At 43.1% G+C, this 24,219-nt stretch overlaps 1 protein-coding gene across 1 annotated transcript in view; it reads left to right on the top strand.

The window, feature by feature from the left end:
* The first annotated feature begins 494 nt into the window (after window positions 1-494).
* Window positions 495-24,219, top strand: part of adamts8a (ADAM metallopeptidase with thrombospondin type 1 motif, 8a) — a 32,292-nt gene continuing 8,567 nt past the window's right edge. Inside the window, exons 1-5 of the mRNA XM_029670074.2 lie at window positions 495-1,555; window positions 19,464-19,703; window positions 20,709-20,841; window positions 21,165-21,332; window positions 23,323-23,639. Coding sequence (XP_029525934.1) covers window positions 821-1,555; window positions 19,464-19,703; window positions 20,709-20,841; window positions 21,165-21,332; window positions 23,323-23,639 — 1,593 coding nt within the window. The 5' untranslated portion in view covers window positions 495-820. The remainder of the gene's footprint in view (window positions 1,556-19,463; window positions 19,704-20,708; window positions 20,842-21,164; window positions 21,333-23,322; window positions 23,640-24,219) is intronic.

The following is a 24,219-nucleotide window of genomic DNA, read 5'->3' as shown; positions in this document are numbered from 1 at the left end:
TTCCTTTGAGCTGAAATCAAATATTTGGTGGTAAACAGTCCAGTCACAGAGGTTCTAAATACTGTACTGTCTTCGGTCCAGTCTTGTCAGATGGAACGTGAAATGAGACTCGAGCCTTAAGTGTGCGCATGCAGTTCTGGAAGAGATTTGATTATATTTTCAGACTTAGGCTGCAAGTTTGCCGCTGAAATAGAGAGCTAATGGAGTGAGTTGAGCCAACGGTTTGCTGGTATTACTTCGACCTTACTCGGTCCAGGGACGTCCCAAGGATCCCGTTTAGACTGTCCCGTCTAGAATATCTGTTGGAACTATTGAAGAGTGGGCGTGCCAGTGAGGTCCCATTGGATCAATTTGATTTTAGTTTATGTTTTTTTCTGTAAGCACGAGGGGGTGGAGAGAGCAGCAGCAAATTATATAAAAAAAATAAACCACTTAGGCCTATGTTTAAGAAGAGCAAGGCTGTATAAATACCACAGTCACGAGAAGTCGCCGCTTATTCAGTCTGCTATACAGGTCTCGAGTTCTGACTTCAACTAACTATAATAATAATTCTTTATTTTTAGTACAGCCTACTGTTTTGCAACTCCTATAGATGTCAATGGCTATAGGTGATTGGTGGCTGTTTAATTTTGATTTATTAAGTAAAATTAAGATGTATAGCGCAATTTTATGTTGAGCACTCAAGACTGTATGGTACCTGTCATACGCGCTCTTCTTTATTCATAGCAATTTCTCTATTAAGAAGATTAAGAAGAAAAAAGATATTATCACACATTTACATCGTTTCTTTGATATAAAGGGTGCTTGTGATAGTAATAAAATGGGTTCAACTTTACATATCACTTTATTAACCCTGTCCTTAAACAACGTTGTGCTGTCGGAATTGTTCCACTCGGAGGAGACCATACCCGTCATAAACAGTGTGAAGACCAGCGGTCGGCTCTGGAAAAGGAGCGAGAATCAACATAGCTTCAGATTGACAGCTTTCGGCCAGGACTTCACATTGAATTTGACTCCGGATGACTCGTTTGTTGCTCCAAAGTTAACCATTCAGCACATACAATCGAAACATCTGGCTGCGCTTTTCAACGGAACCAGATCAGGGCATTTTACCGGTGGTATCATCAAGACAGAGGGGAATGGGGACGAGCTTAAAGGCTGCTTCTTCTCAGGGAAGGTGGACACCGACCAGGAATCTGTTGTCGCAATGAGCCTGTGCCACGGGATGCAAGGGTTCTTCATAACGCATGGGGATGTGTATCTAATTCAACCCAAAGTTATTGGCCATGGTAAAACAGAGAGATCATTCTTGCAGGTGCACATTATAAAAAGGAGAGTTTTGACCGAAGTACAACATTTGTCCAAGACTTTCCAAGCTTTTGATCAGGTGAAGGATAAAAGCCGTCTGGCCACAGATGACCGCACTGCATATCCTGTTGATGATGCTGAGCTAGCGACGGGACGGAAGCGACGGTTTGTCTCCTCTCCAAGATATATCGAGACGCTGGTCGTAGCCGACGCTTCAATGACACATTTCTATGGAGACGAAATAAAGGTGAGGGCATGAACTGGCACAAATTGATAACCACAAACGGAATATATCGTTAACAAAAATTATAAACCAATACACTATTATATATATTTTTGCATTGGATGCAATGGGCACATGTCCAAACGCGTCATTACACACAAAGGATTTCCAATGCAGTTTAATTTTCCAGGCAAAAATAAGCGCCTGAAATGGCATTTGTGGAACTGTCAAGGCATAATATAGTAAATGTAAATCCGTGAAAACTAAATTAGTGTTACTTGGTATGGTTACCTGGTAAAATAATGGTAAAATGAATAAAAACATATTAAACATAAGATAGAAGGTTATTTAAGGCAAAAACAAAAGGAGGGTGGATGGGTGGGCATATAATGCAAATGTCTAGCAATCTTTGTTCTAATCTCATCATGGATAACTTTAGCATTTTAGCTAATTAACAACTTTGCAACTATTTACTACTTTTTAGGTAGTTTGGAACCACTTAGCATGCTAGCTAACACTTCCTCAACCTTAACCCTAACCCTTTTAGCTAACCTTAACCCTTTAACCTAACTCCTAACTGTAACAATATCCCCTAGCCTAGCTAATGTTAGCCATCTGGCTAACATTAGCATTAGCCACCTAGCCAAACGTTAGCAACAAAAAATTGGAATTTTTAACATATCATACATTTGCATATTCATAACATATTGTACATTTTGCAAATACGTAACATATTTTACAAATTGCACATACAGTGAAAGTCAAAAGTTTGGACCCACCTACTCATTCCAGGTTTTTTATTTATTTTTAAAAAATCTACATTGTAGAATAATAGTGAATACATCAAAACTATAAAATAACACATATGGAATCATGCAGTAAGCAAAAAAGTGTTAAACAAATCTAAATATATTTAATATTTGAGATTTTTCAAAGTATCCACTCTTTGCCTTGATGACAACTTTGGACACTTGACATTCTCTCAACCAGCTTCACTTGGAATGCTTTTCTAATACTCTTGAAGTATATCCTGAGCACTTGTTGGCTGCTTTTCCTTCACTCTGCAGTCCAACTCGCCCCAAACCATCTCAATTGAGTTGAGCTTGGGTGATTGTGGAGGTCAGGTTATCTGATGCAGCACTCCATCACTCTCCTTCTTGGTCAAATAGCCCTTACAAAGCCTGGAGGTGTGTTGAGTCATTGTCCTGTTGAAAAACAAATGATAGTCCCACTAAGTGCAAACCAGATGGGATGGCGTATCGCTGCAGAATGCTGTTGTAGCCGTGCTGGTTAAGTGTGCCTTGAATTCGAAATACATCACTGACAGTGGCACCTGCAATGCACCCCCACACCATCACACCTCCTCTTCAATTCTTCATGGTGGGAACCACAAATGCAGAGATCATCCATTCACCTACTCTGTGTCTCACAAAGACATGGCGGTTGGAACCAAAAATCTTAAATTTGGACTCATCAGACCACTGGTCTAATGTCCATTGCTAGTGTTTCTTGGCCCAAGCAAATCTCTTCTTTTTATTGGTGTTCTTCAGTAGTGGTTTCTTTGCAGCAAATTGACCATGAAGGCCTGATTCACACAGTCTCCTCTGAGCAGTTGTTCAGATGTGTCTGTTACTTGAAGTATGTGAAGCATTTCTTTGGGCAGCAATTTATGAGGCTGGTAACTCTAATGAACTTAACCTCTGCATTAGAGGTAACTATGGGTCTTTCTTTCCTGTGGCGGTTAAAGTAATGATGGACTGTCGTTTCTATTTGCTTATTCGAGCCATTCTTGCCATAATATGGACTTGCTCTTTTACCAAACAGGGCTATCTTCTGTATACCACTGCTACCCTGCCACAACACAACTGATTGGCTCAAACGCATTAAGAAGGAAATACATTCCACAAATGAACTTTTAACAAGGAACACCTGTTAATTGAAATGCATTCCAGGTGACTACCTCATGAAGCTGGTTGAGAGAATGCCAAGAGTGTGCAAAGGTGTCATCAAGACAAAGGGTGGCTACTTTGAAAAATATCAAATATAAAATATATTTTGATTTGTTTAACACTTTTTTGGTTACTGCATGATTCCATATGTGTTATTTCATATTTCATAGTAGGACAGACTATGTTTGTTTCCACTCTCTATTGGTTATACAGACTCTTGGCCTCCCATCCTCTTCTAACCACCTCAGAAAACATATGGGTCAGATGGTTTAGACCTTTTCTTCTTTAAGGTTGCTGCCCCTATCATTGCCAAGCCTATCTCTGACCTTTTTAACCTGTCTCTCCTCTCTTGGAAGGCAGCCACAGTGCATCCTTTATTTAAAGGGGGAGATCAAGCTGATCCTGAACTGTTATAGGCCAATTTCTATTTTGCCCTGTTTATCAAACGTGTTGGAGAAACTTGTCAATAATCAACTGACTGGCTTTCTTGATGTCTATAGTATCTAGTCCCAGTTGGTTTCCGCTCAGGTTATGGATGTGTCACTGCAACCTTAAAGGTCCTAAATGATGTCGGCATTGCCCTTGATTCTAAGCAATGTTGTGCTTCTATTTTTATTTACTTGGCCAAAGCTTTTGATTTTATTTATGTTTTACCTTTCTTACCTTTCTAAATTCTTATTTTCAATGACAGCCTAGGAACAATGTGTTAACTGCCTTGTTCAGGGGCAGAACGACAGATGTTTACCTTGTCAGCTCAGGAATTCGATATTGCAACCTTTCGGTTACTATTCCAACGCTCTAACCACTAGGCTACCTGCCGCCCCTAATACGGTAGACCATTCCATTCTTGTGAGCCGTCTAAGGAGTATTGGTGTCTCTGAGGGGTCTTTGGCCTGGTTTGCTAACTACCTCTCTCAAGGAGTGCAGTGTATAAAGTTTTTAAAAAACTGCTGTCTCAGCCACTCCCTGTCACCAAGGGAATACCCGAAGGCTCAATCCTAGGCCCCACGCTCTTCTCAATACACATCAACAACATAGCTCAGGCAGTAGAAAGCTCTCTCCTCCATTTATATACAGATGATACAGTCTTATACCATCCTACCCATGCTAGATTACGGAGACGCAATTTATAGATCGGCAGGTAAGGGTGCTCTCGAGTGGCTAGAGGTTCTTTACCACCGTGCCTCTACACCTGCATTGCTTGCTGTTTGGGGTTTTAGGCTGGGTTTCTGTACAGCACTTTGATATCAGCTGATGTACGAAGGGCTATATAAATACATTTGATTTGATTTGGCCATCAGATTTGCCGCTAATACTTCTTATAGGACACATCACTGCACTCTATACTCCTCTATAAACGGGTCATCTCTGTATACCTGTCGCAAGACCCATTGGTTGATACTTATTTATAAAACCCTCTTAGGCCTCACTCCCCCCTATCTGAGATACCTACTGCAGCCCTCATCCTCCACATACAACACCTTGTTCTCCCAGTCACATTCTGTTAAATGTCCCAAAAGCACACACATCTCTGGGTCACTCCTCTTTTCAGTTTGCTGCAGCTAGCAACTGGAACGATCAGCAAAAAACACTCAAACTGGACAGGTTATCTTCATCTTTTCATTCAAAGAATCAATAACGGAAATTTACTGACAGTTGTGTCTGTTTTGCTTGATGTAGTGTTGTCTCTACCTCCTTGCTCTTTATCCTGTTGACTTTGACCAATAATGTTTGTACCATGTCTTGTGCTGCTACCATGTTGTGCCGATGCCATGTTGTGTTGCTACCATGTTGTTGTCATGTTGTGTTGCTACTATGCTGTGTTGTCATGTGTTGCTGCCATGCTATGAGGTGTCTTAAGCCTCTCTTGATGTAGTGTTGTGGTGTCTCTCCTGTCGTGATGTGTGTTTCGTCCGAGGAACCATGCCAAATTTGTTCAATCTCCTGAGGGACAATAGGTTTTTTCGTGCCCTCTTCACGACTGTCTTGGTGTGCTTGGACCTTGTTAGTTTGTTGGTGATGTGGACGCCAAGGAACTTGAAGCTCTCAACCTGCTCCACTACAGCCCAGTCGATGAGAATGGGGGCGTGCTTGGTCCTCCTTTTCCTTTAGTCCACAATCATCTCCTTTGTCTTGATCACGTTGAAGGAGAGGTTGTTGTCTTTGCACCACATGGTCAGGTCTCTGACCTCCTCCCTATAGCCTGTCTCATCGTTGTCAGTGATGTTCGTCTTCCCCAATTTTTTGGGTGTGGTCGAGGGGAATTCCTGCTTATGACATGAACACCGACTTAGAGTATAGCCCTAGGGTTTCAAGCTCTGGTCGATTTCAAATGTAATTATATTTAGTGACCAAATATAAACATTTGAAGGAGATGCATCTTCTGCTTGGATAGTTAAGTCTACAAAATGAATAATTGATATGTTGGATTCACGTCTCCATCTCAACGCACAATCTAAGTAACAAAAAATAGGACTAAATCAAATAAACTATCCAAGCAGAAGATACATCTCTTTCAAATGTTGATATTTGGTTAGCTTGCTCAATTGTGCACCGGGGCCTCCCACTCCTCTTTCTATTCTGGTTAGAGACAGTTTGCACTGTTCTGTGAAGGGAGTAGTACACAGCGTTGTACGAGATCTTCAGTTTCTTGGCAATTTCTCACATGGAATAGCCTTAATTTCTCAGAACGAGAATAGACTGATGAGTTTCAGAAGAAAGTTCTTTGTTTCTGGTCATTTTGAGCCTGTAATAGAACCCACAAATTCTGATGCTCCAGACACTCAACCAGTCTAAAGAAGGACAGTTTTATTGCTTCTTTAATCAGTACAACAGTTTTCAGCTGTGCTAACATAATTACAAAAGGGTTTTCTAATGATCAATTAGCCTTTTCAAATTATAAACTTGGATTAGCTAATACAACATGCCATTGGAACACAGGAGTAATGGTTGCTGATAATTGGACTCCTGTACGCCTATGTAGATATTCCATAAAAAATGTGCTGTTTCCAGCTACAATAGTCATTTACAACATTAACGACGTCTACACTGTATTTCTGATCAATTTGATGGTGTTCTAATGGACAAAAAATAGCTTTTCTTTAAAAAACAAGGACATTTTTAAGTGACCCCAAACTTTTGAACGGTAATGTAAGTGAATTTGACCCAAAACTTTTGCTCCCCTAAAATGGGGGGACTATGTACAAAAAGTGTTGTAATTTCTAATAGTTCCTCAAATTAAAGCTGACAGTCTGCACTCATAGTAATTTTATAATTTCAAAACCAAAGTACTGGAGTACCGAGCCCCCCCAAAAAATGTCACTGTCCCAATACTCTTGGAGCTCACTATATACAGTATCTCTGTCAATACCTAATAACCTCAGAAAAGATGGAGACATTCTGGTCTTAATATATCGTGTGATGTTATACAATCTGACTAAGTTTGTGTCTATCTGAAACTGTAAATAAAAATGTTGGCACAGAGTCTTGTGTTTGAGTTTAAACCATCTGGGAATGAGAGGAAGCCAAGAGGAGTTTTGTTTTTGTGGTCTTCAACCCATTTTATTGATGGAAAGAAAAACACAAATGTTTAAACATTTGATTCCAATTGGCTTACGGATTTGGGTCCCTTCTCTGACTGCCTGCAGAGCGTGTGTTGTCAGATCTCTTTGCAATTAATTAAGCAGTGAAATGAATCCAGGATTCAATGTTTATTGACAACTAGGTAGTTCACAATTGATAGTGCCTTCCCAGCAAACCCAGGAACATTCCCATAACATTAACCTAGATTCACATTAAGTTCTAGTTAGGGATGTATCTAACACTAAGAATATAACATACAAAAACATTCAGACAAATGTATTTATCAGAAATGTTTTATATTAAATATCCTTGGAATGTTCTAACGTTCGCTAAAATGTTGTGCACAACATCTGTAACAACGACCACAGAACATTCCCCAAAAAGTTTGTATGTTTGTATAAAACATTTGCCTGATGTTGCAGGAATGTTCCTATAACACATTTAAGCTGTTCTTTAAAGGTTCCCAGAATGTTTAATTAGCTTGTGGGAAGAGTCTGGTGGGAACATTATGGGGACAAAATATGTTCCCAAAACACCAAAACTGTCCAGCTGTGCAGATGATTTCACAATGTTTCTTTAAGGGTGCAAAAAACATTCACTTTATGTTACAAGAACGTTCCCACAACACATTTCATCTGTTGATTCCCACAAATTTGTGGGAACTTTGTGGGAACATTGTTAAGACATAACAAGAGACACAGCATTCTCCCAAAACTCAAAAACTGTTGAGTAGTTTTGACATTCAGATAACGTTTGTATCAGCGTGTACAAAACATTCATTTGATGTTGCAAGAATGTTGACAAAACAGTGTTTCTGAGTTCTTTAAAGGTTCCAAGAACATGCAATTAGGTTGTGGGAACAGTGTGGGTAAATTATGATAGGTTACCAAAACACAAAATATGCTCAGTTGTGATGACATTCATACAATGTTTAAGTTAGGTTGCACAGGAAAAACTCACATTTCATTCTTATAACATTAAGGGAATGTTATAACATTTACATTTAAGTCATTTAGCAGAGCGACTTACAAATTGGTGCTTTCACCTTATGACATCCAGTGGAACAGCCACTTTACAATAGTGCATCTAGGTCTTTTAAGGGGGGTGAGAAGGATTACTTTATCCTATCCTAGGTATTCCTTAAAGAGGTGGGGTTTCAGGTGTCTCCGGAAGGTGGTGATTGACTCCGCTGTCCTGGCGTCGTGAGGGAGTTTGTTCCACCATTGGGGGCCAGAGCAGCGAACAGTTTTGACTGGGCTGAGCGGGAACTGTACTTCCTCAGTGGTAGGGAGGCGAGCAGGCCAGAGGTGGATGAACGCAGTGCCCTTGTTTGGGTGTAGGGCCTGATCAGAGCCTGGAGGTACTGAGGTGCCGTTCCCCTCACAGCTCCGTAGGCAAGCACCATGGTCTTGTAGCGGATGCGAGCTTCAACTGGAAGCCAGTGGAGAGAGCGGAGGAGCGGGGTGACGTGAGAGAACTTGGGAAGGTTGAACACCAGACGGGCTGCGGCGTTCTGGATGAGTTGTAGGGGTTTAATGGCACAGGCAGGGAGCCCAGCCAACAGCGAGTTGCAGTAATCCAGACGGGAGATGACAAGTGCCTGGATTAGGACCTGCGCCGCTTCCTGTGTGAGGCAGGGTCGTACTCTGCGGATGTTGTAGAGCATGAACCTACAGGAACGGGCCACCGCCTTGATGTTATTTGAGAACGACAGGGTGTTGTCCAGGATCACGCCAAGGTTCTTAGCGCTCTGGGAGGAGGACACAATGGAGTTGTCAACCGTGATGGCGAGATCATGGAACGGGCAGTCCTTCCCCGGGAGGAAGAGCAGCTCCTCCGTCTTGCCGAGGTTCAGCTTGAGGTGATGATCCGTCATCCACACTGATATGTCTGCCAGACATGCAGAGATGCGATTCGCCACCCGGTCGTCAGAAGGGGGAAAGGAGAAGATTATGATGATAGGAGAGACCATGTGATGTTATGACAGAGCCAAGTGACTTGGTGTATAGCGAGAATAGGAGAGGGCCTAGAACAGAGCCCTGGGGGACACCAGTGGTGAGAGCACGTGGTGAGGAGACGGATTCTCGCCACGCCACCTGGTAGGAGCGACCTGTCAGGTAGGACGCAATCCAAGAATGAAATGTGAGTTTTTATGAAGTTCAGAGCATATTTCTTTTAAATGTAACATAATAGTCCATTGATGATATACATTTTACCTTGTCTTGGAGGTCTTCACAACATTCAAGAGCATTTAGAAAATGATGTATTTACGTTTGACCTAATATTACCACACCATATGCACATTAAAGCATAGGAAAGCAGATTGGAATGCATCCACATTATGTTTCTCTCCGGATTTAATGGCAATTCACATTTGAGGACTGTATTTGACAAATAGTGCATTCGGAAAGTATTCAGACCCCTTGACTTTTTCCACATTTTGTTACGTTACGTTTTTCCTCATTAATCCACCCCATAATGACAAAGTGAAAACAGGTTTATAGACATTTTTAAAAACAGAAATACCTTATTTACATAAGTATTCAGACCCTTTGCTATGAGACTCAAAACTGAGCTCAGGTGCATCCTGTTTAGATTGATCAAAATTGATTGGACATATTTTGGAAAGGCACCCAACTGTCTATATAAGGTCCCACGGTTGACAGTGCATGTCAGAGCAAAAACCAAGCCATGATGTCAAAGGAATTGTCTGTAGAGCTCCGATTGAGGATTGTGTCGAGGCACAGATCTGGGGTAGGGTACCAAAAAATATGTGCATCATTGAAGGTCCCCAAGAAAACAGTGGCCTCCATCATTCTCAAATAGAGGAATTTTGGAACCACCAAGACTTCCTAGAGCTGGCCGCACGGTCAAACTGAGCAATCAGGGAGAAGGGCTTTGGTCAGGGAGGTGACCAAGAACCCGATGGTCATTCCGAAAGAGCTCCAGAGTTCCTCTGTGGAGATAGGAGAACCTTCCAGAAGGACAACCATCTCTACAGCGCTCCACCAATTAGGTCCTTATGGTAGAGTGGCCAGACGGAAGCCACTCCTCAGTAAAAGGCACTTGATAGCCCGCTTGGATTTTGCCAAAAGGCACCTATAGACTCTCAGACCATGAGAAACAAGATCCTCTAAACAAGATCCTCTGGTCAGATGAAACCAAGATTGAACTCTTTGGCCTGAATACCAAGTGCCACATCCCGAGGAATCCTGGCACCATCCCTATGGTGAAGCATGGTGGTGGCAGCATCAAGCTGTGGTTATGTTTTTTAGCATCAGGGAGACTGAGGGAAAGGTATGAGGGAAAGAAGAACGGAGCAAAGTACAGAGAGATCCTTGATGAAAACCTGCTCCAGAGTGCTCAGGACCTCAGACTGGGGCGAAGGTTCACCTTCCAACAGGTCAACAATCCTAAGCACACAGCCAAGACAACACAAGTCTCTGAATGTCCTTGAACCCAATCAAACATCTCTGGAGAGACCTGAAAATAGCTGTGCAGCGACGCTCAACATCCAACCTAATAGAGCTTGAGAGGATCTGCAGAGAAGAATGGGAGAAACTCCCCAAATACATGTGTGCCAAGCTTGTAGCGTCATACCCAAGAAGATCCGAGGCTGTAATCGCTGCCAAAGATGTTTCAACAAAGTACTAAGTGAAGGGTCTGAATACTTATGTAAATGTGATATCTGCAAAAATTCTAAAAAGCTTATTTTGCTTTGTCATTATGGGGTATTGTGTGTAGATTGATGGATTTTTTTAATCTATTAAATAATAAGGCTATAACGTAACAAAATGTGGATAAAGTCAAGGGGTCTGAATACTTTCCAAATGCACTGTAGAGACACAGGACATTCTTATTTAATTCGTAGGACATTTGAACAGCATTTAATCATACAAGCACATCCATATTTTTAACACTTCATATGTTGACAATCTGTATTTAATTTAATTCATAGGACATTTGAATTTGAACATTTAATCATACAAACACAACCAGATTTTTTTTTAACTTGCTATGTAAACAATCTGCATAGAATTTCATTATTAGGACATTTGAAACGCATTTAATAATAAAAATAAACATGTATTTTAATACTTCATACAGTGCCTTCAGAAACCACATTATTCTCTATTCTTACCCCACATTATTCTCTATTCTTACCCCTTGACTTTTTCCACATTTGTTGTGTAACAGCCTTTTTTTCTCACCCATCTACACACAATACTCCATAATGACAATGTTAATACATGTTTTTAGAACATTTTGCAAATGTATTGAAAATTAAATACAGAAATATCTCATTTACATAAGTATTCACACCCCTGAGAAAATACACTGCCCCAAAAAATAAAGGGAACACTTAAACAACACAATGTAACTCCAAGTCAATCACACTTCTGTGAAATCAAACTGTCCACTTAGGAAGCAACACTGATTGACAATAAATTTCACATACTGTTGTGCAAATGCAATAGACAACAGGTGGAAATTATAGGCAATTAGCAAGACACCCCCAATAAAGGAGTGGTTCTGCAGGTGGTGACCACAGACCACTTCTCAGTTCCTATGCTTCCTGGCTGATGTTTTGGTCACTTTTGAATGCTGGCAGTGCTTTCACTCTAGTGGTAGCATGAGACGGAGTCTACAACCCACACAAGTGGCTCAGGTAGTGCAGCTCATCCAGGATGGCACATCAATGCGAGCTGTGGCAAGAAGGTTTGCTGTGTCTGTCAGCGTAGTGTCCAGAGCACGGAGGCGCTACCAGGAGACAGGCCAGTACATCAGGAGACGTGGAGGAGGCTGTAGGAGGGCAACAACCCAGCAGCAGGACTGCTACCTCCGCCTTTGTGCAAGCTTTAGCAGGAGGAGCACTGCCAGAGCCCTGCAAAATGACCTCCAGCAGGCCACAAATGTGCATGTGTCTGCAGAAACAGACTCCATGAGGATGGTATGAGGGCCCGACGTCCACAGGTGGGGGTTGTGCTTACAGCCCAACACCGTGCAGGACGTTTGGCATTTGCCAGAGAACACCAAGATTGGCAAATTAACCACTGGCGCCCTGTGCTCTTCACAGATGAAAGCAGGTTCACACTGAGCACATGTGACAGACGTGACAGAGTCTGAAGACGCCGTGGAGAACGTTCTGCTGCCTGCAACATACTCCAGCATGACCAGTTTGGCGGTGGGTCAGTCATGGTGTGGGGTGGCATTTCTTTGGGGGGCCGCACAGCCCTCCATGTGCTCGCCAGAGGTAGCCTGACTGCCATTAGGTACCTAGATGAGAACCTCAGACCCCTTGTGAGACCATATGCTGGTGCGGTTGGCCCTGGGTTCCTCCTAATGCAAGACAATGCTAGACCTCATGTGGCTGGAGTGTGTCAGCAGTTCCTGCAAGAGGAAGGCATTGATGCTATGGACTGGCCCGCCCGTTCCCCAGACCTGAATCCAATTGAGCACATCTGGGACATCATGTCTCGCTCCATCCACCAACAGACTGTTGCACCACAGACTGTCCAGGAGTTGGCGGATGCTTTAGTCCAGGTCTGGGAGGAGATCCCTCAGGAGACCATCCGCCACCTCATCAGGAGCATGCCCAGGCGCTACCACTACTGAGCCTCATTTTGACTTGTTTTAAGGACATTACATCAAAGTTGGATCAGCCTGTAGTGTTCCACTTTAATTTTGAGTGTGACTCCAAATCCAGACCTCCATGGGTTGATAAATTTGATTTCCATTGATAATTTTTGTGTGATTTTGTTGTCAGCACATTCAACTATGTAAAGAAAGAAGTATTTAATACGAATATTTCATTCATTCAGATCTAGGATGTGTTATTTTAGTGTTCCCTTAGTGTTTTTGAGCAGTGTACTTTGTAGAAGCACCTTTGGCAGCGATTACAGCTATGAGTCATGGGTAAGTCTCTAAGCGCTTTCCACACCAGGGTTGTGCAACATTTGCCCACTGCAACGAAAACATGCTGTCTCTCCTTCACTGCAGCCGAGGTGAGTAAGACATTTAAACGTGTTAACCCTCGCAAGGCTGCAGGCCCAGACGGCATCCCCAGCCGCGCCCTCAGAGCATGCGCAGACCAGCTGGCCGGTGTGTTTACGGACATATTCAATCAATCCCTATACCAGTCTGCTGTTCCCACATGCTTCAAGAGGGCCACCATTGTTCCTGTTCCCAAGAAAGCTAAGGTAACTGAGCTAAACGACTACCGCCCCGTAGCACTCACTTCCGTCATCATGAAGTGCTTTGAGAGACTAGTCAAGGACCATATCACCTGCACCCTACCTGACACCCTAGACCCACTCCAATTTGCTTACCGCCCAAATAGGTCCACAGACGTTGCAATCTCAACCACACTGCATACTGCCCTAACCCATCTGGACAAGAGGAATACCTATGTGAGAATGCTGTTCATCGACTACAGCTCGGCATTCAACACCATAGTACCCTCCAAGCTCGTCATCAAGCTCGAGACCCTGGGTCTCGACCCCGCCCTGTGCAACTGGGTACTGGACTTCCTGACGGGCCGCCCCCAGGTGGTGAGGGTAGGCAACAACATCTCCTCCCCGCTGATCCACAAGGGTGCGTTCTGAGCCCTCTCCTGTACTCCCTGTTCACCCACGACTGCGTGGCCACGCACGCCTCCAACTCAATCATCAAGTTTGCGGACGACACAACAGTGGTAGGCTTGATTACCAACAACGACGAGACGGCAGGGAGGAGGTGAGGGCCCTCGGAGTGTGGTGTCAGGAAAATAACCTCACACTCAACGTCAGCAAAACTAAGGAGATGATTGTGGACTTCAGGAAACAGCAGAGGGAACACCCCCCTATCCACATCGATGGAACAGTAGTGGAGAGGGTAGCAAGTTTTAATTTCCTCGGCATACACATCACAGACAAACTGAATTGATCCACTCACACAGACAGCATCGTGAAGAAGGCGCAGCAGCACCTCTTCAACCTCAGGAGGCTGAAGAAATTTGGCTTGTCACCAAAAGCACTCACAAACTTCTACAGATGCACAATCGAGAGCATCCTGGCGGGCTGTATCACCGCCTGGTACGGCAACTGCTCCGCCCTCAACCGTAAGGCTCTCCAGAGGGTAGTGAGGTCTGCACAACGCATCACCGGGGGCAAACTACCTGCCCTCCAGGACACCTACACCACCCGATGTTACAGGAAGGCCATAAAGATCATCAAGGACATCAACCACCCGAGCCACTGCCTGTTCACCCCGCTATCATCCAGAAGGCGAGGTCAGTACAGGTGCATCAAAGCTGGGACCGAGAGACTGAAAAACAGCTTCTATCTCAAGGCCATCAGACTGTTAAACAGCCACCACTAACATTGAGTGGCTGCTGCCAACACACTGACACTGACACTGACTCAACTCCAGCCACTTTAATAATGGGAATTGATGGGAAATGATGTAAATATATCACTAGCCACTTTAAACAATGCTACCTTATGTAATGTTACTTACCCTACATTATTCATCTCATATGCATACGTATATACTGTACTCTATATCATCGACTGCATCCTTATGTAATACATGTATCACTAGCCACTTTAACTATGCCATTTTGTTTACATACTCATCTCATATGTATATACTGTACTCGATACCATCTACTGTATCTTGCCTATGCTGCTCTGTACCATCACTCATTCATATATCCTTATGTACATATTCTTTATCCCCTTACACTGTGTATAAGACAGTAGTTTTGGAATTGTTAGATTACTTGTTGGTTATTACTGCATTGTCGGAACTAGAAGCACAAGCATTTCGCTACACTCGCATTAACATCTGCTAACCATGTGTATGTGACAAATAAAATTTGATTTGATTTGATTCATTAGTCACAATTCTTCAAGCGGTGTCAAATTGGTTGGTGATCATTGCTATTTTCAGGTCTTGCCATAGATTCTTTAAGTAGATTTAAGTCAAAACTGTAACTCGGCCATTCAAGAACATTCACTGTCTTCTTGGTAAGCAACTCCAGTGTAGGTTTGGTCTTGTGTTTTAGGTTATTGTCCTGCTGAGAGGGGAATTAATTTCTCAGTGTGTAAAAGCAGACTGAACCAGGTTTTCCTCTAGGATTTTGCCTGTGCTTATCCATTCATTTTGTATCCTGAAAAACTACCCAGTCCTTAATGATTACAAGCATACCCATAACATATTGCAGCCACCACTATGGTTGAAAATATGGAGAAGGGTAGTCAGTAATGTGTTGTACTCAATTTGCCCCAAACATAACACTTCGTATTCAGGACAAGAAGTGCATTGCTTTCCAACATTTTTTGCAGTAATACTTTAGTGCCTTGTTAGAAACAGGATCCATGTTTTGGAATATTTTTCTTCTGTACAGGCTTCCTTATTTTCCCTCTTGTCAATGTGGTTATTATTTTGGAGTAACTACCATGTTGTTGATCCATCCTTAGTTTTCTCTTATCACAGCCATTAAACTCTGTAATTATTTTAAAGTCACCATTGACCTAATGATGAAATCCCTGAATGGTTTCCTTCCTCTCCGGCAACGGAGTTAGGAAGGACGCCAGTAGTGATTGGGTGTATTGACACACCATCCAAAGTGTAATTAATAACCTCACCATGCTCAAATGTCAACTTTTTTTTTTTTACCCATCTACCATCTACCACTGCCCTGTGTAGGGTGCTGTCTTTTGGATGGGATGTTAAACGGGTGTCCTGACTCTCTGAGGTCATTAAAGATCCCATGGCACTTATCGTAAGAGTAGGGGTTTTAACCCTGGTGTCCTGGCTAAATTCCCACTCTGACCCTCAAACCATCAAGGTCACCTAATAATCCCCAGTTTTCAATTGGCTCATTCATCCCCCTCTTCTCCTCTGCAACCATTCCCCAGGTTGTTGCTGTAAATGAGAATGTGTTCTCAGTCAACTTAACTGGTAAAATAATGGATATATAAATCAAATAAAAATATGTGGGGGTACTGAGATTAGGCAGTCATTAAAAAATCATGTTAAACACTATTATTGCACACAGAGTGAGTCCGGGCAACATATGTAACTGGGTAAGCACATTTTTACTCCCTAACTTATTTAGGCTTGCCATAACAAAGGGGTTGAATACTTATTGACTCAATACATTTCAGCTTTTCATTTTCAAGTAATTTGTAAAAATGTCAAATAAATAAAAAAACATCTCATTTTGACATTATAAGATATTGTGTGTAGACCAGTGACAAAAAAAAATCTCAATTGAATCCATTTTAAATTCAGGCTGTGACACCACAAAATTTTGAAAAAGTCAAGGGGTGTGAATAATAAGACTTTCAACACGTGATGTAGAAAGAAAATCATGAAATACAGTGTTACACAGCATATGAAGAGGATGGGTATATTTTTATGTGTTCTGTGTCCTGATTGACCATATTTGGCTGAACAAAGCCACAAGGCTATCCCCCAGTGGCTCAGATGGTTAATTATCTGGTGGGAAAACCCAAACATTGAAAGTTCAAACCCCACATATGCAGTTTGTCAGCATATGAAGGGTAATACAGATAGTTGTGTTGTGTTTGTATGATTAAATACTGTTCAAATGTCCTGTGAATTCAATTAAAATGCCATGTGTCTCTATATCATCAAATTTGATTGGTCACATACACATGGTTAGCAGATGTTAATGTGAGTGTAATGTGCTTGTGCTTCTAGTTCTGACCGTGCAGTAATATCTAACAAGTAATCTAACAATTTCACAACAACTACCTTATACACACAAGTGTAAAGGAGTGAATAAGAATATGTACATACAAATATATGGATGGCCGTGCGCCATCAATGTTACTGATGGCTGTTTAACAGTCTGATGGCCTTGAGATAGAAGCTGTTTTTCAGTCTCTCGGTCCCAGCATTGATGCACCTATACTGACCTCGCCTTCTGGATGATAGCGGGGTGAACAGGCAGTGGCTCGGGTGGTTGTTGTCCTCGATGATCTTTTTGGCCTTCCTGTGACATCAGGTGGTGTATGTGTCCTGGAGGGCAGGTAATTTCCCCCCGGGAGTGATGCGTTGCACAGACCTCACTACCCTCTGGAGAGCATTACGGTTGTGGGTGAAGCAGTTGCCGTACCAGGCGGTGATACAGCCCGATAGGATGCTCTTGATTGTGCATCTGTAAAAGTTTGTGAGTGTTTTCGGGGACATGTCAAATTTCTTCAGCCTCCTGAGGTTGAAGAGACGCTGTTGCGCCTTCTTCACCACGCTCTCTTTGTGGGTGGATCATTTCAGTTTGCCCGTGATGTGTAAGCAGAGGAACATAAACTTTCCACCATCTCCACTACTGTCCCGTCAATGTGGATAGGGGGGTGCTCCCTCTGCTGTTTCCTGAAGTCCACGATCATCTCCTTTATTTTGTTGACGTTGAGTGAGAGGTTATTTTCCTGACACCACACTCCAGAGGGCCCTCACCTCCTCCCTGTAGACTGTCTCGTCGTTGTTGGTAATCAAGCCTACCACTGTAGTGTCGTCTGCAAATTTGATGATTGAGTTGGAGGAGTGCATGGCCACGCAGTCATGGGTGAACAGGGAGTACAGGAGAGGGCTGAGAACTCACCCTTGTGGGGCCCCACAAATTGGAGTGGGTCTAGGGTGTCAGGTAGGATGGAGGTGATATGATCCTTGACTAGTCTCTCAAACCACTTCATGATGACGGAAGTGAGTGCTACGGGGAAATAATAGTTTAGCTCAGTTACCTTAGCTTTCTTGGGAACAGGAACAATGGTGGCCATATTGAAGCATGTGGGAACAGCAGACTGGGATAGGGATTGATTGAATATGTCCGTAAACACACCAGCCAGCTGGTCTGCGCCTGCTCTGAGGACGCAGCTAGGGATGCCGTCTGGGCCGGCAGCTTTGCGAGGGTTAACACGTTTAAATGTTTTACTCATGTTGACTGCGGTGAAGGAGAGCCCGCAGGTTTTGGTAGCGGGACGTGTCAGTGGCACTGTATTGTCCTCAAAGCGAGCAAAGAGGTTTTTTATTTTATTGCCTTGCGGATGGAATAGCTACACTGTTTGTATTCGATCATGTTTCCGGTCACCTTGCCATGATTAAAAGCAGTGCTTCGCGCTTTCAGTTTTGCGCGAATGCTGGCATTAATCTACTGTTTCTGGTTGGGGAAGGTTTTAATAGTCTCAGTGGATACAACATCACCGATGCACTTGCTAATAAACTCGCTCAACGAATCAGAGTATACATTCATGTTGTTGTCTGAGGCTATCCGGAACATATCCCAGTCCATGTGATCGAAGCAATCTTGAAGCGTATAATCAGATTGGTCGGACTATTGTTGAACAGACCTGAGCATGAGCATTTCCTGTTTTAGTTTCTGTCTATAGACTGGAAGCAACAAAATGGAGTCGTGGTCAGATTTGCCGAAAGGAGGGCGAGGGAGAGCTTTGTATGCATCGCGGAAGTTAGAGTAGCTATGATCCAGAATGCTGCCAGCCGAGGTTGCGCATTCGATATGCTGATCAAATTTAGGGAGCCTTGTTTTCAGATTAGCTTTATTAAATTCCCCAGCTACAGTAAATGCAGACTCAGGATATGTGGTTTCCAGTTTGAATGAATGTTTGAATGAATGTTTACGCGCCTGCTTCTGCCTACCACTGCTCAGTCAGATACTTAGATACTTGTATGCTTGTATGCTCAGTCAGATTATATGCAACGCAGGACACGCTAGATAATATCTAATAATATCATCAACCATGTGTAGTTAATTATGATTGATTGTTTTTTATAAGATAATTTTAATGCTAGCTAGCAACTTACCTTGGCTTACTGCATTCGCGTAACAGGCAGTCGACAGTCTCCTTGTGGAGTGCAACGAGAGAGAGGCAGGTCGTTATTGCGTTGGACTAGTTAACTATAATGTTGCAAGAACAGATCCCCGGAGCTGACAAGGTGAAAATATGTTGTTCTGCCCCTGAACGAGGCAGTTAACCCACCGTTCCTAGGCCTTCATTGAAAATAAGAATGTGTTCTTAACTGACTTGCCTAATTAAATAAAGTTATAAAAAAATATATTTTTAAAAAATCGGCAAATCGGCACCCAAAAATATCAATTTCCGATTGTTATGAAACCTTGAAATCGGCCCTAATTAATCGGCCATTCCGATTAATCGGTCGACCTCTAGTTGGGTGTTACAGATCATTGGTTAGGTCATTGTTTCCCATGCTTCCACATGTGCTTCCAGTTGCTCATTTGGTTAAAACATGGTGCTGACAACACCAGGGTTCGATTCCCGCATGAGCCACATTTCCGTAATATATGTGTCACTGTCAATGCTGACAGTTCTACTAAATTATATATTACAAGGCATATCTCTCTCTTCCCTCTAAAGCACTACCTACTGACTCTGATGGCAGTGGCGGCGCGGGTCTACCGCCACCCCAGTCTGAAGAACTCAGTGAGCCTGGTGGTTGTGAAGATGCTGGTGGTGGAGGACGAAGATGTAGGGCCCCAGGTGTCCAGCAACGGCGGAATGGCCCTCAGGAACTTCTGTAACTGGCAGCAGCTCTTCAACCCCTCCAGCCAGAGGCACCTGGAACACTACGATACAGCCATCTTATTCACCAGACAGGTGAGAACTTAGAACATTAGCCATTCCATCTCAATCACCCAGCAAGCTAGGACACAACTATCCAATTCACCAGGAAGGTGAGATGAACCCTATTACCCTTTTACTCTCTTGTGCTGACCAAACAGTACTAGCTCAAATATTTTATTTTAACATTGTCCTTTTCAGTATGGTTCCAGCAACTATGGTGGATGCAAAACCAGGCCATGCTCGGTACAGCTTGGTTTGGCTCTGTTTAGTGTGAAAAGCAGGCACGTGCACAGATAGGGTGGCACGTGCACAGATAGGGCTCCACCTGTGCAGCGCAGGAGGCTGCTGAGGGGAGAACGGCTCATAAAAATGGCCGGAACGGCGCAAATGGAATGGAAACCATATGTTTGATGTATTTGATACCATTCCACCCATTCCGCTCCAGCCATTACCACCAGCCTATTCTCCCATCAACCCCTGTGTTGTGCAGAGCACATGCCCCTTTGCCCTTCCAGTCTCCAAAGTACCCTTTTTTGGGGATGCCTGTCTGTAAGTGTAACTGAAACTAGAGCTTCAATGGCCTTGTTATACTGAATCCCCCTTCACTGTGTGCTTTAGATACCACACAGTTAAATTTTCTTTCTCCCCAAATCTACTGGCTGCCATGTATTTGCTTCATTTTACGATGGAAACACTGACAAATATGTTTTGCTGGCAAGAGCTTCACTTTTAGGGGGAAAACCCCCTCTGTCTGGAACAAACGTAGCAATGTCTGGATATCAGTGTCTGAAATGTGTCCCTCCTCTTCCTACTCTCCCTAATCCCCTAGCCCTTTTCCTCTCCTCTCCTCTCCTCTCCTCTCCTCTCCTCTCCTCTCCTCTCCTCTCCTCTCCTCTCCTCTCCCTCTACCCCATGTAGGATATCTATGGGCAGATGAGTTGTGAGATCCCTACTCCTCTCGCCCTTTTTCTCTCATCTTGTCCTCTTTCCCATTGTGATAAAGTCCTCATGTCCTCTCTCCCTGTACCCCCTATGCAGGACATCTGTGGTCAGAGGAGCTGTGACACCTTGGGGGTGGCTGACGTGGGCACCATGTGTGACCCCAAGAGAAGCTGCTCTGTAATAGAGGATAACGGTCTGCAGGCCGCCTACACCGTGACACACGAGCTAGGTATGTTAATACGCTATAGAAATATGGGCTTGGTATGTTACAGTAACACACTATGGAACAAACTGCATACTTGTGTGTTTCCTATCTCACAAGGTAGGAAACTTGAGTAAAGGCCAATGTGGATGGATGTCTAGTACTTCTCCTGAGTCACTTGTGATGGCTGTCCTGCTTTGCCTCTTGTTTTCATTCAGTTAATATCATAATTAGGTTCCTTGTAAACCACAAAACCATCCAACTAGCTTAAATGAAAAATAAAGTTAGAAAAGTGCATGATGTAAGCCATACGTCAGCTCTCAGCAGCATCTTCTTCTTTATCTCCTCAGGTCATGTACTCAGCATGCCTCATGACGACTCTAATAACTGTATCAGATGGTTCGGACACCTGGATGGGCCACACATGATGGCGTCTGTGTTCTTTAGCCTCAACAAGACTTTGCCATGGTCGCCATGTAGCGCCCGCTATGTCACAGAGTTCTTCGACAATGGATATGGTAGGATAACTTACCCTTTTAAACCTTTATCCCAGTGCTTTCTTCTCTACTCTTTTATTCTATTCGATTCTCTCTAACCACTGTATCAAGTGTAGATGTATTGAGTCAGATGTATTGGCTGAAATCATGATTCCCCGGTGCACTACTTACTACCCACGAACATAATTGCATCGACAGTTTGTTCTTATTGGTTAACATGTGGTTCCCAGCTTTCATTTGGTTTTGGTCATGAGGTAGCATTCCAGACAAACTGAATCTGAGTAAAAACAGTTTGCGGTTTCATTATGTTTGAATAACAGTTTTGAGACATTTGTCCTAAAGGGCCATAGGCTGTTATTATGCAGTTAATAGACACCTGCCACAGAGAGTGTGCTATGTAATTTAGGACTCAGAGAGTGGGGAGAAATCCCTATATAATATGAACCCCTAACATTTCACAAGTTTATTTTATTTCTCTCTCTTTTTAAAAAGCCCATTCTGCCTAAACGCGCTCCATCAACCTCTATTTATGGTCTCTGAAAACCACTATTTGTAATTTTGCTGAGAGTGTCCAAACTAACAGTCCTTGGAGAGTAAGCTCCTCTCTCTTTGCAGTGAGAGGCTCCTCTCTCTTTGCAGTGAGAGGCTCCTCTCTCTTTGCAGTGAGAGGCTCTTCTCTTCACTTCTGTCTGCTCATGGCAGGGCAGAGACACAGACAGCACTGTAATAATTCAGCTGACACACACACACAGCAGACATGCCTGAGATTGCTGGGAGAAGGCATCTCAAGATGGATGTTTTTGCTCCTAGAATGGAAGATATCAAATCTAAGGCAAAGCAGATATTTGTGTTGCGAAATAGCATACATTTTTCTCAGTCAATGTTTTATCCCCCATCGATATTTCAATCTTCATTTTGATTTCTCTCTCAAATTCAAATTCAAGTTGCTTTATTGGCATGAAAAAAGCATTGCGTCAATATTGCCAAAGCAACAATATATACAATATACATTGTAATAAAATAATCTCTCTGTCTCTCTCTCTCTGACTCATCTGCTGGTGAGTCACACATTCCAGCTTTAACAACTGTTTTCCCTCACAGAGAAGAGAAAACGAGTGTAGCCAAGCACATGTTGTCTTTACCGGCCTTGCCACAGATATATAGTGGACTGATGTTGCAGAATTCTCCTTTGTTAAAGGGGCCATACCACTAAAAAGATCTAACAAAATAGGATTAAGCAACATACTGTACCAGGGCAGATAGGCAGTAACTCTTCTGTCTGACATGCACATCAATGCCAAGAGTTAAAGTATATTTTTCTACATAGAGTTCATGAAGAGAAGCTGCTTCAGAAGTCTAAAGTTAAATGTAATGTTTGGCAATGATCTACAACCATTTCAATCACCCGATTCAGCCACTGGATATGATGTTACCTTCTGGCAACAAAATCTTTAGAGGCAAAGAATGTATCTTCCCTTAAACACATCTCTGTGTATTTGGCCATTCCATTCTGCTATGGAAATAGCCCCCTCAAGCTAAAACTGTTGTACACCTGTTTTAGGTTTGCAAAAAATAAACATAACAGTCCAATTTCACGTGCTTCAGGCGGACTGGCACCCAGTTGCAGTTGTCGTTTCCTGGTGATTGATAGAAGATGAACGTGTGCTCCCAACTTTATCAGAGCTTTAGCCCCCCCCCTAGGTCTTCTTAACACCTTCAGTATAATACAGTATGTACAGATCTCCCAAATGTCAGTCACTGACTAACACGTCCTCCAGATCTTATTGACATTTTGTCACCCCTGAGCTTACTGGAACTTTCATGCCTGTTGATGTGTCTGTGCCTGTATGTTAATGTAGCTAGACCATCGTTGTATTAAATCATTTATCCTCAACTGACTGAATAAATAAAAATGTGTCTCTTTACAGGTGACTGTCGGCTGAACTAGAAAGGGCTTTATGAATCAATTTTATTGACTGATTTGTGCCTGCTTTATGTTCCACTCTCTCAGGTGACTGTCTGTTGGATCCTCCAGAGCAGACTCTCCCTCTCCCTGTTGATCCCCCTGGTGTCTCCTACAACCTGGACCGTCAGTGCCAGCAGGCCTTCGGGGAGGAGTTCAGCCTGTGTCCGGACACCCCAGAGGACCAGACTTGCAGCCAGCTGTGGTGCCGGGAGGAGGGCCAGCCACACTGCACCACCCGGAACGGCAGCCTGCCCTGGGCTGATGGCACGCTCTGCTGGGCTGGGGCCAGGGCTGAAGCTGGGACCAACACCACCTGTCAGGGAGGTGTCTGTGCTGCAGTGACTGATCAGCAGAAAAGAGAGGTACTATATGTACAGTTGAAGTCGGAAGTTTACATAAACTTAGGTTGGAGTCATTACAACTATTTTTTCAATCACTCCACAAATTTCTTGTTAACAAACTATAGTTTTGGCAAGTCAGTTAGGACATCTACTTTGTGCATGACACAAGTAATTTTTCCAACAGTTTACAGACAGATGGTTTCACTTATAATTCACTGTATCACAATTCCAGTGGGTCAGAAGTTAAATACACTAAGTTGACTGTGCCTTTAAACAGCTTGGAAAATTCCAGAAAATGATGTCATGGCTTTATAAGCTTCTGATAGGCTAATTGACATCATTTGAGTCAATTGGAGGTGTACCTGTGGATGTATTTCAAGGCCTACATTCAAACTCAGTTCCTCTTTGCTTGACATCATGGGAAAATCTAAAGAAATCAGCCAAGAACACAGAAAAAAAAGTGTAGACCTCCACAGGTCTGGTTCATCCTTTGGAATCAATTTCCAAATGCCTGAAGGTACCACGTTCATCTGTACAAATAATAGTACGCAAGTATAAACACCATGGCACCACGCAGCCGTCATACCACTCAGGAAGGAGA

This window comes from Oncorhynchus nerka, linkage group LG10 (genome assembly GCF_034236695.1).
Source record: "Oncorhynchus nerka isolate Pitt River linkage group LG10, Oner_Uvic_2.0, whole genome shotgun sequence".
Classification (NCBI taxonomy): domain Eukaryota; kingdom Metazoa; phylum Chordata; class Actinopteri; order Salmoniformes; family Salmonidae; genus Oncorhynchus; species Oncorhynchus nerka.
Note: the sequence above shows the minus strand (reverse complement) of the source record. Positions and strands in the feature narration are given on the sequence as shown.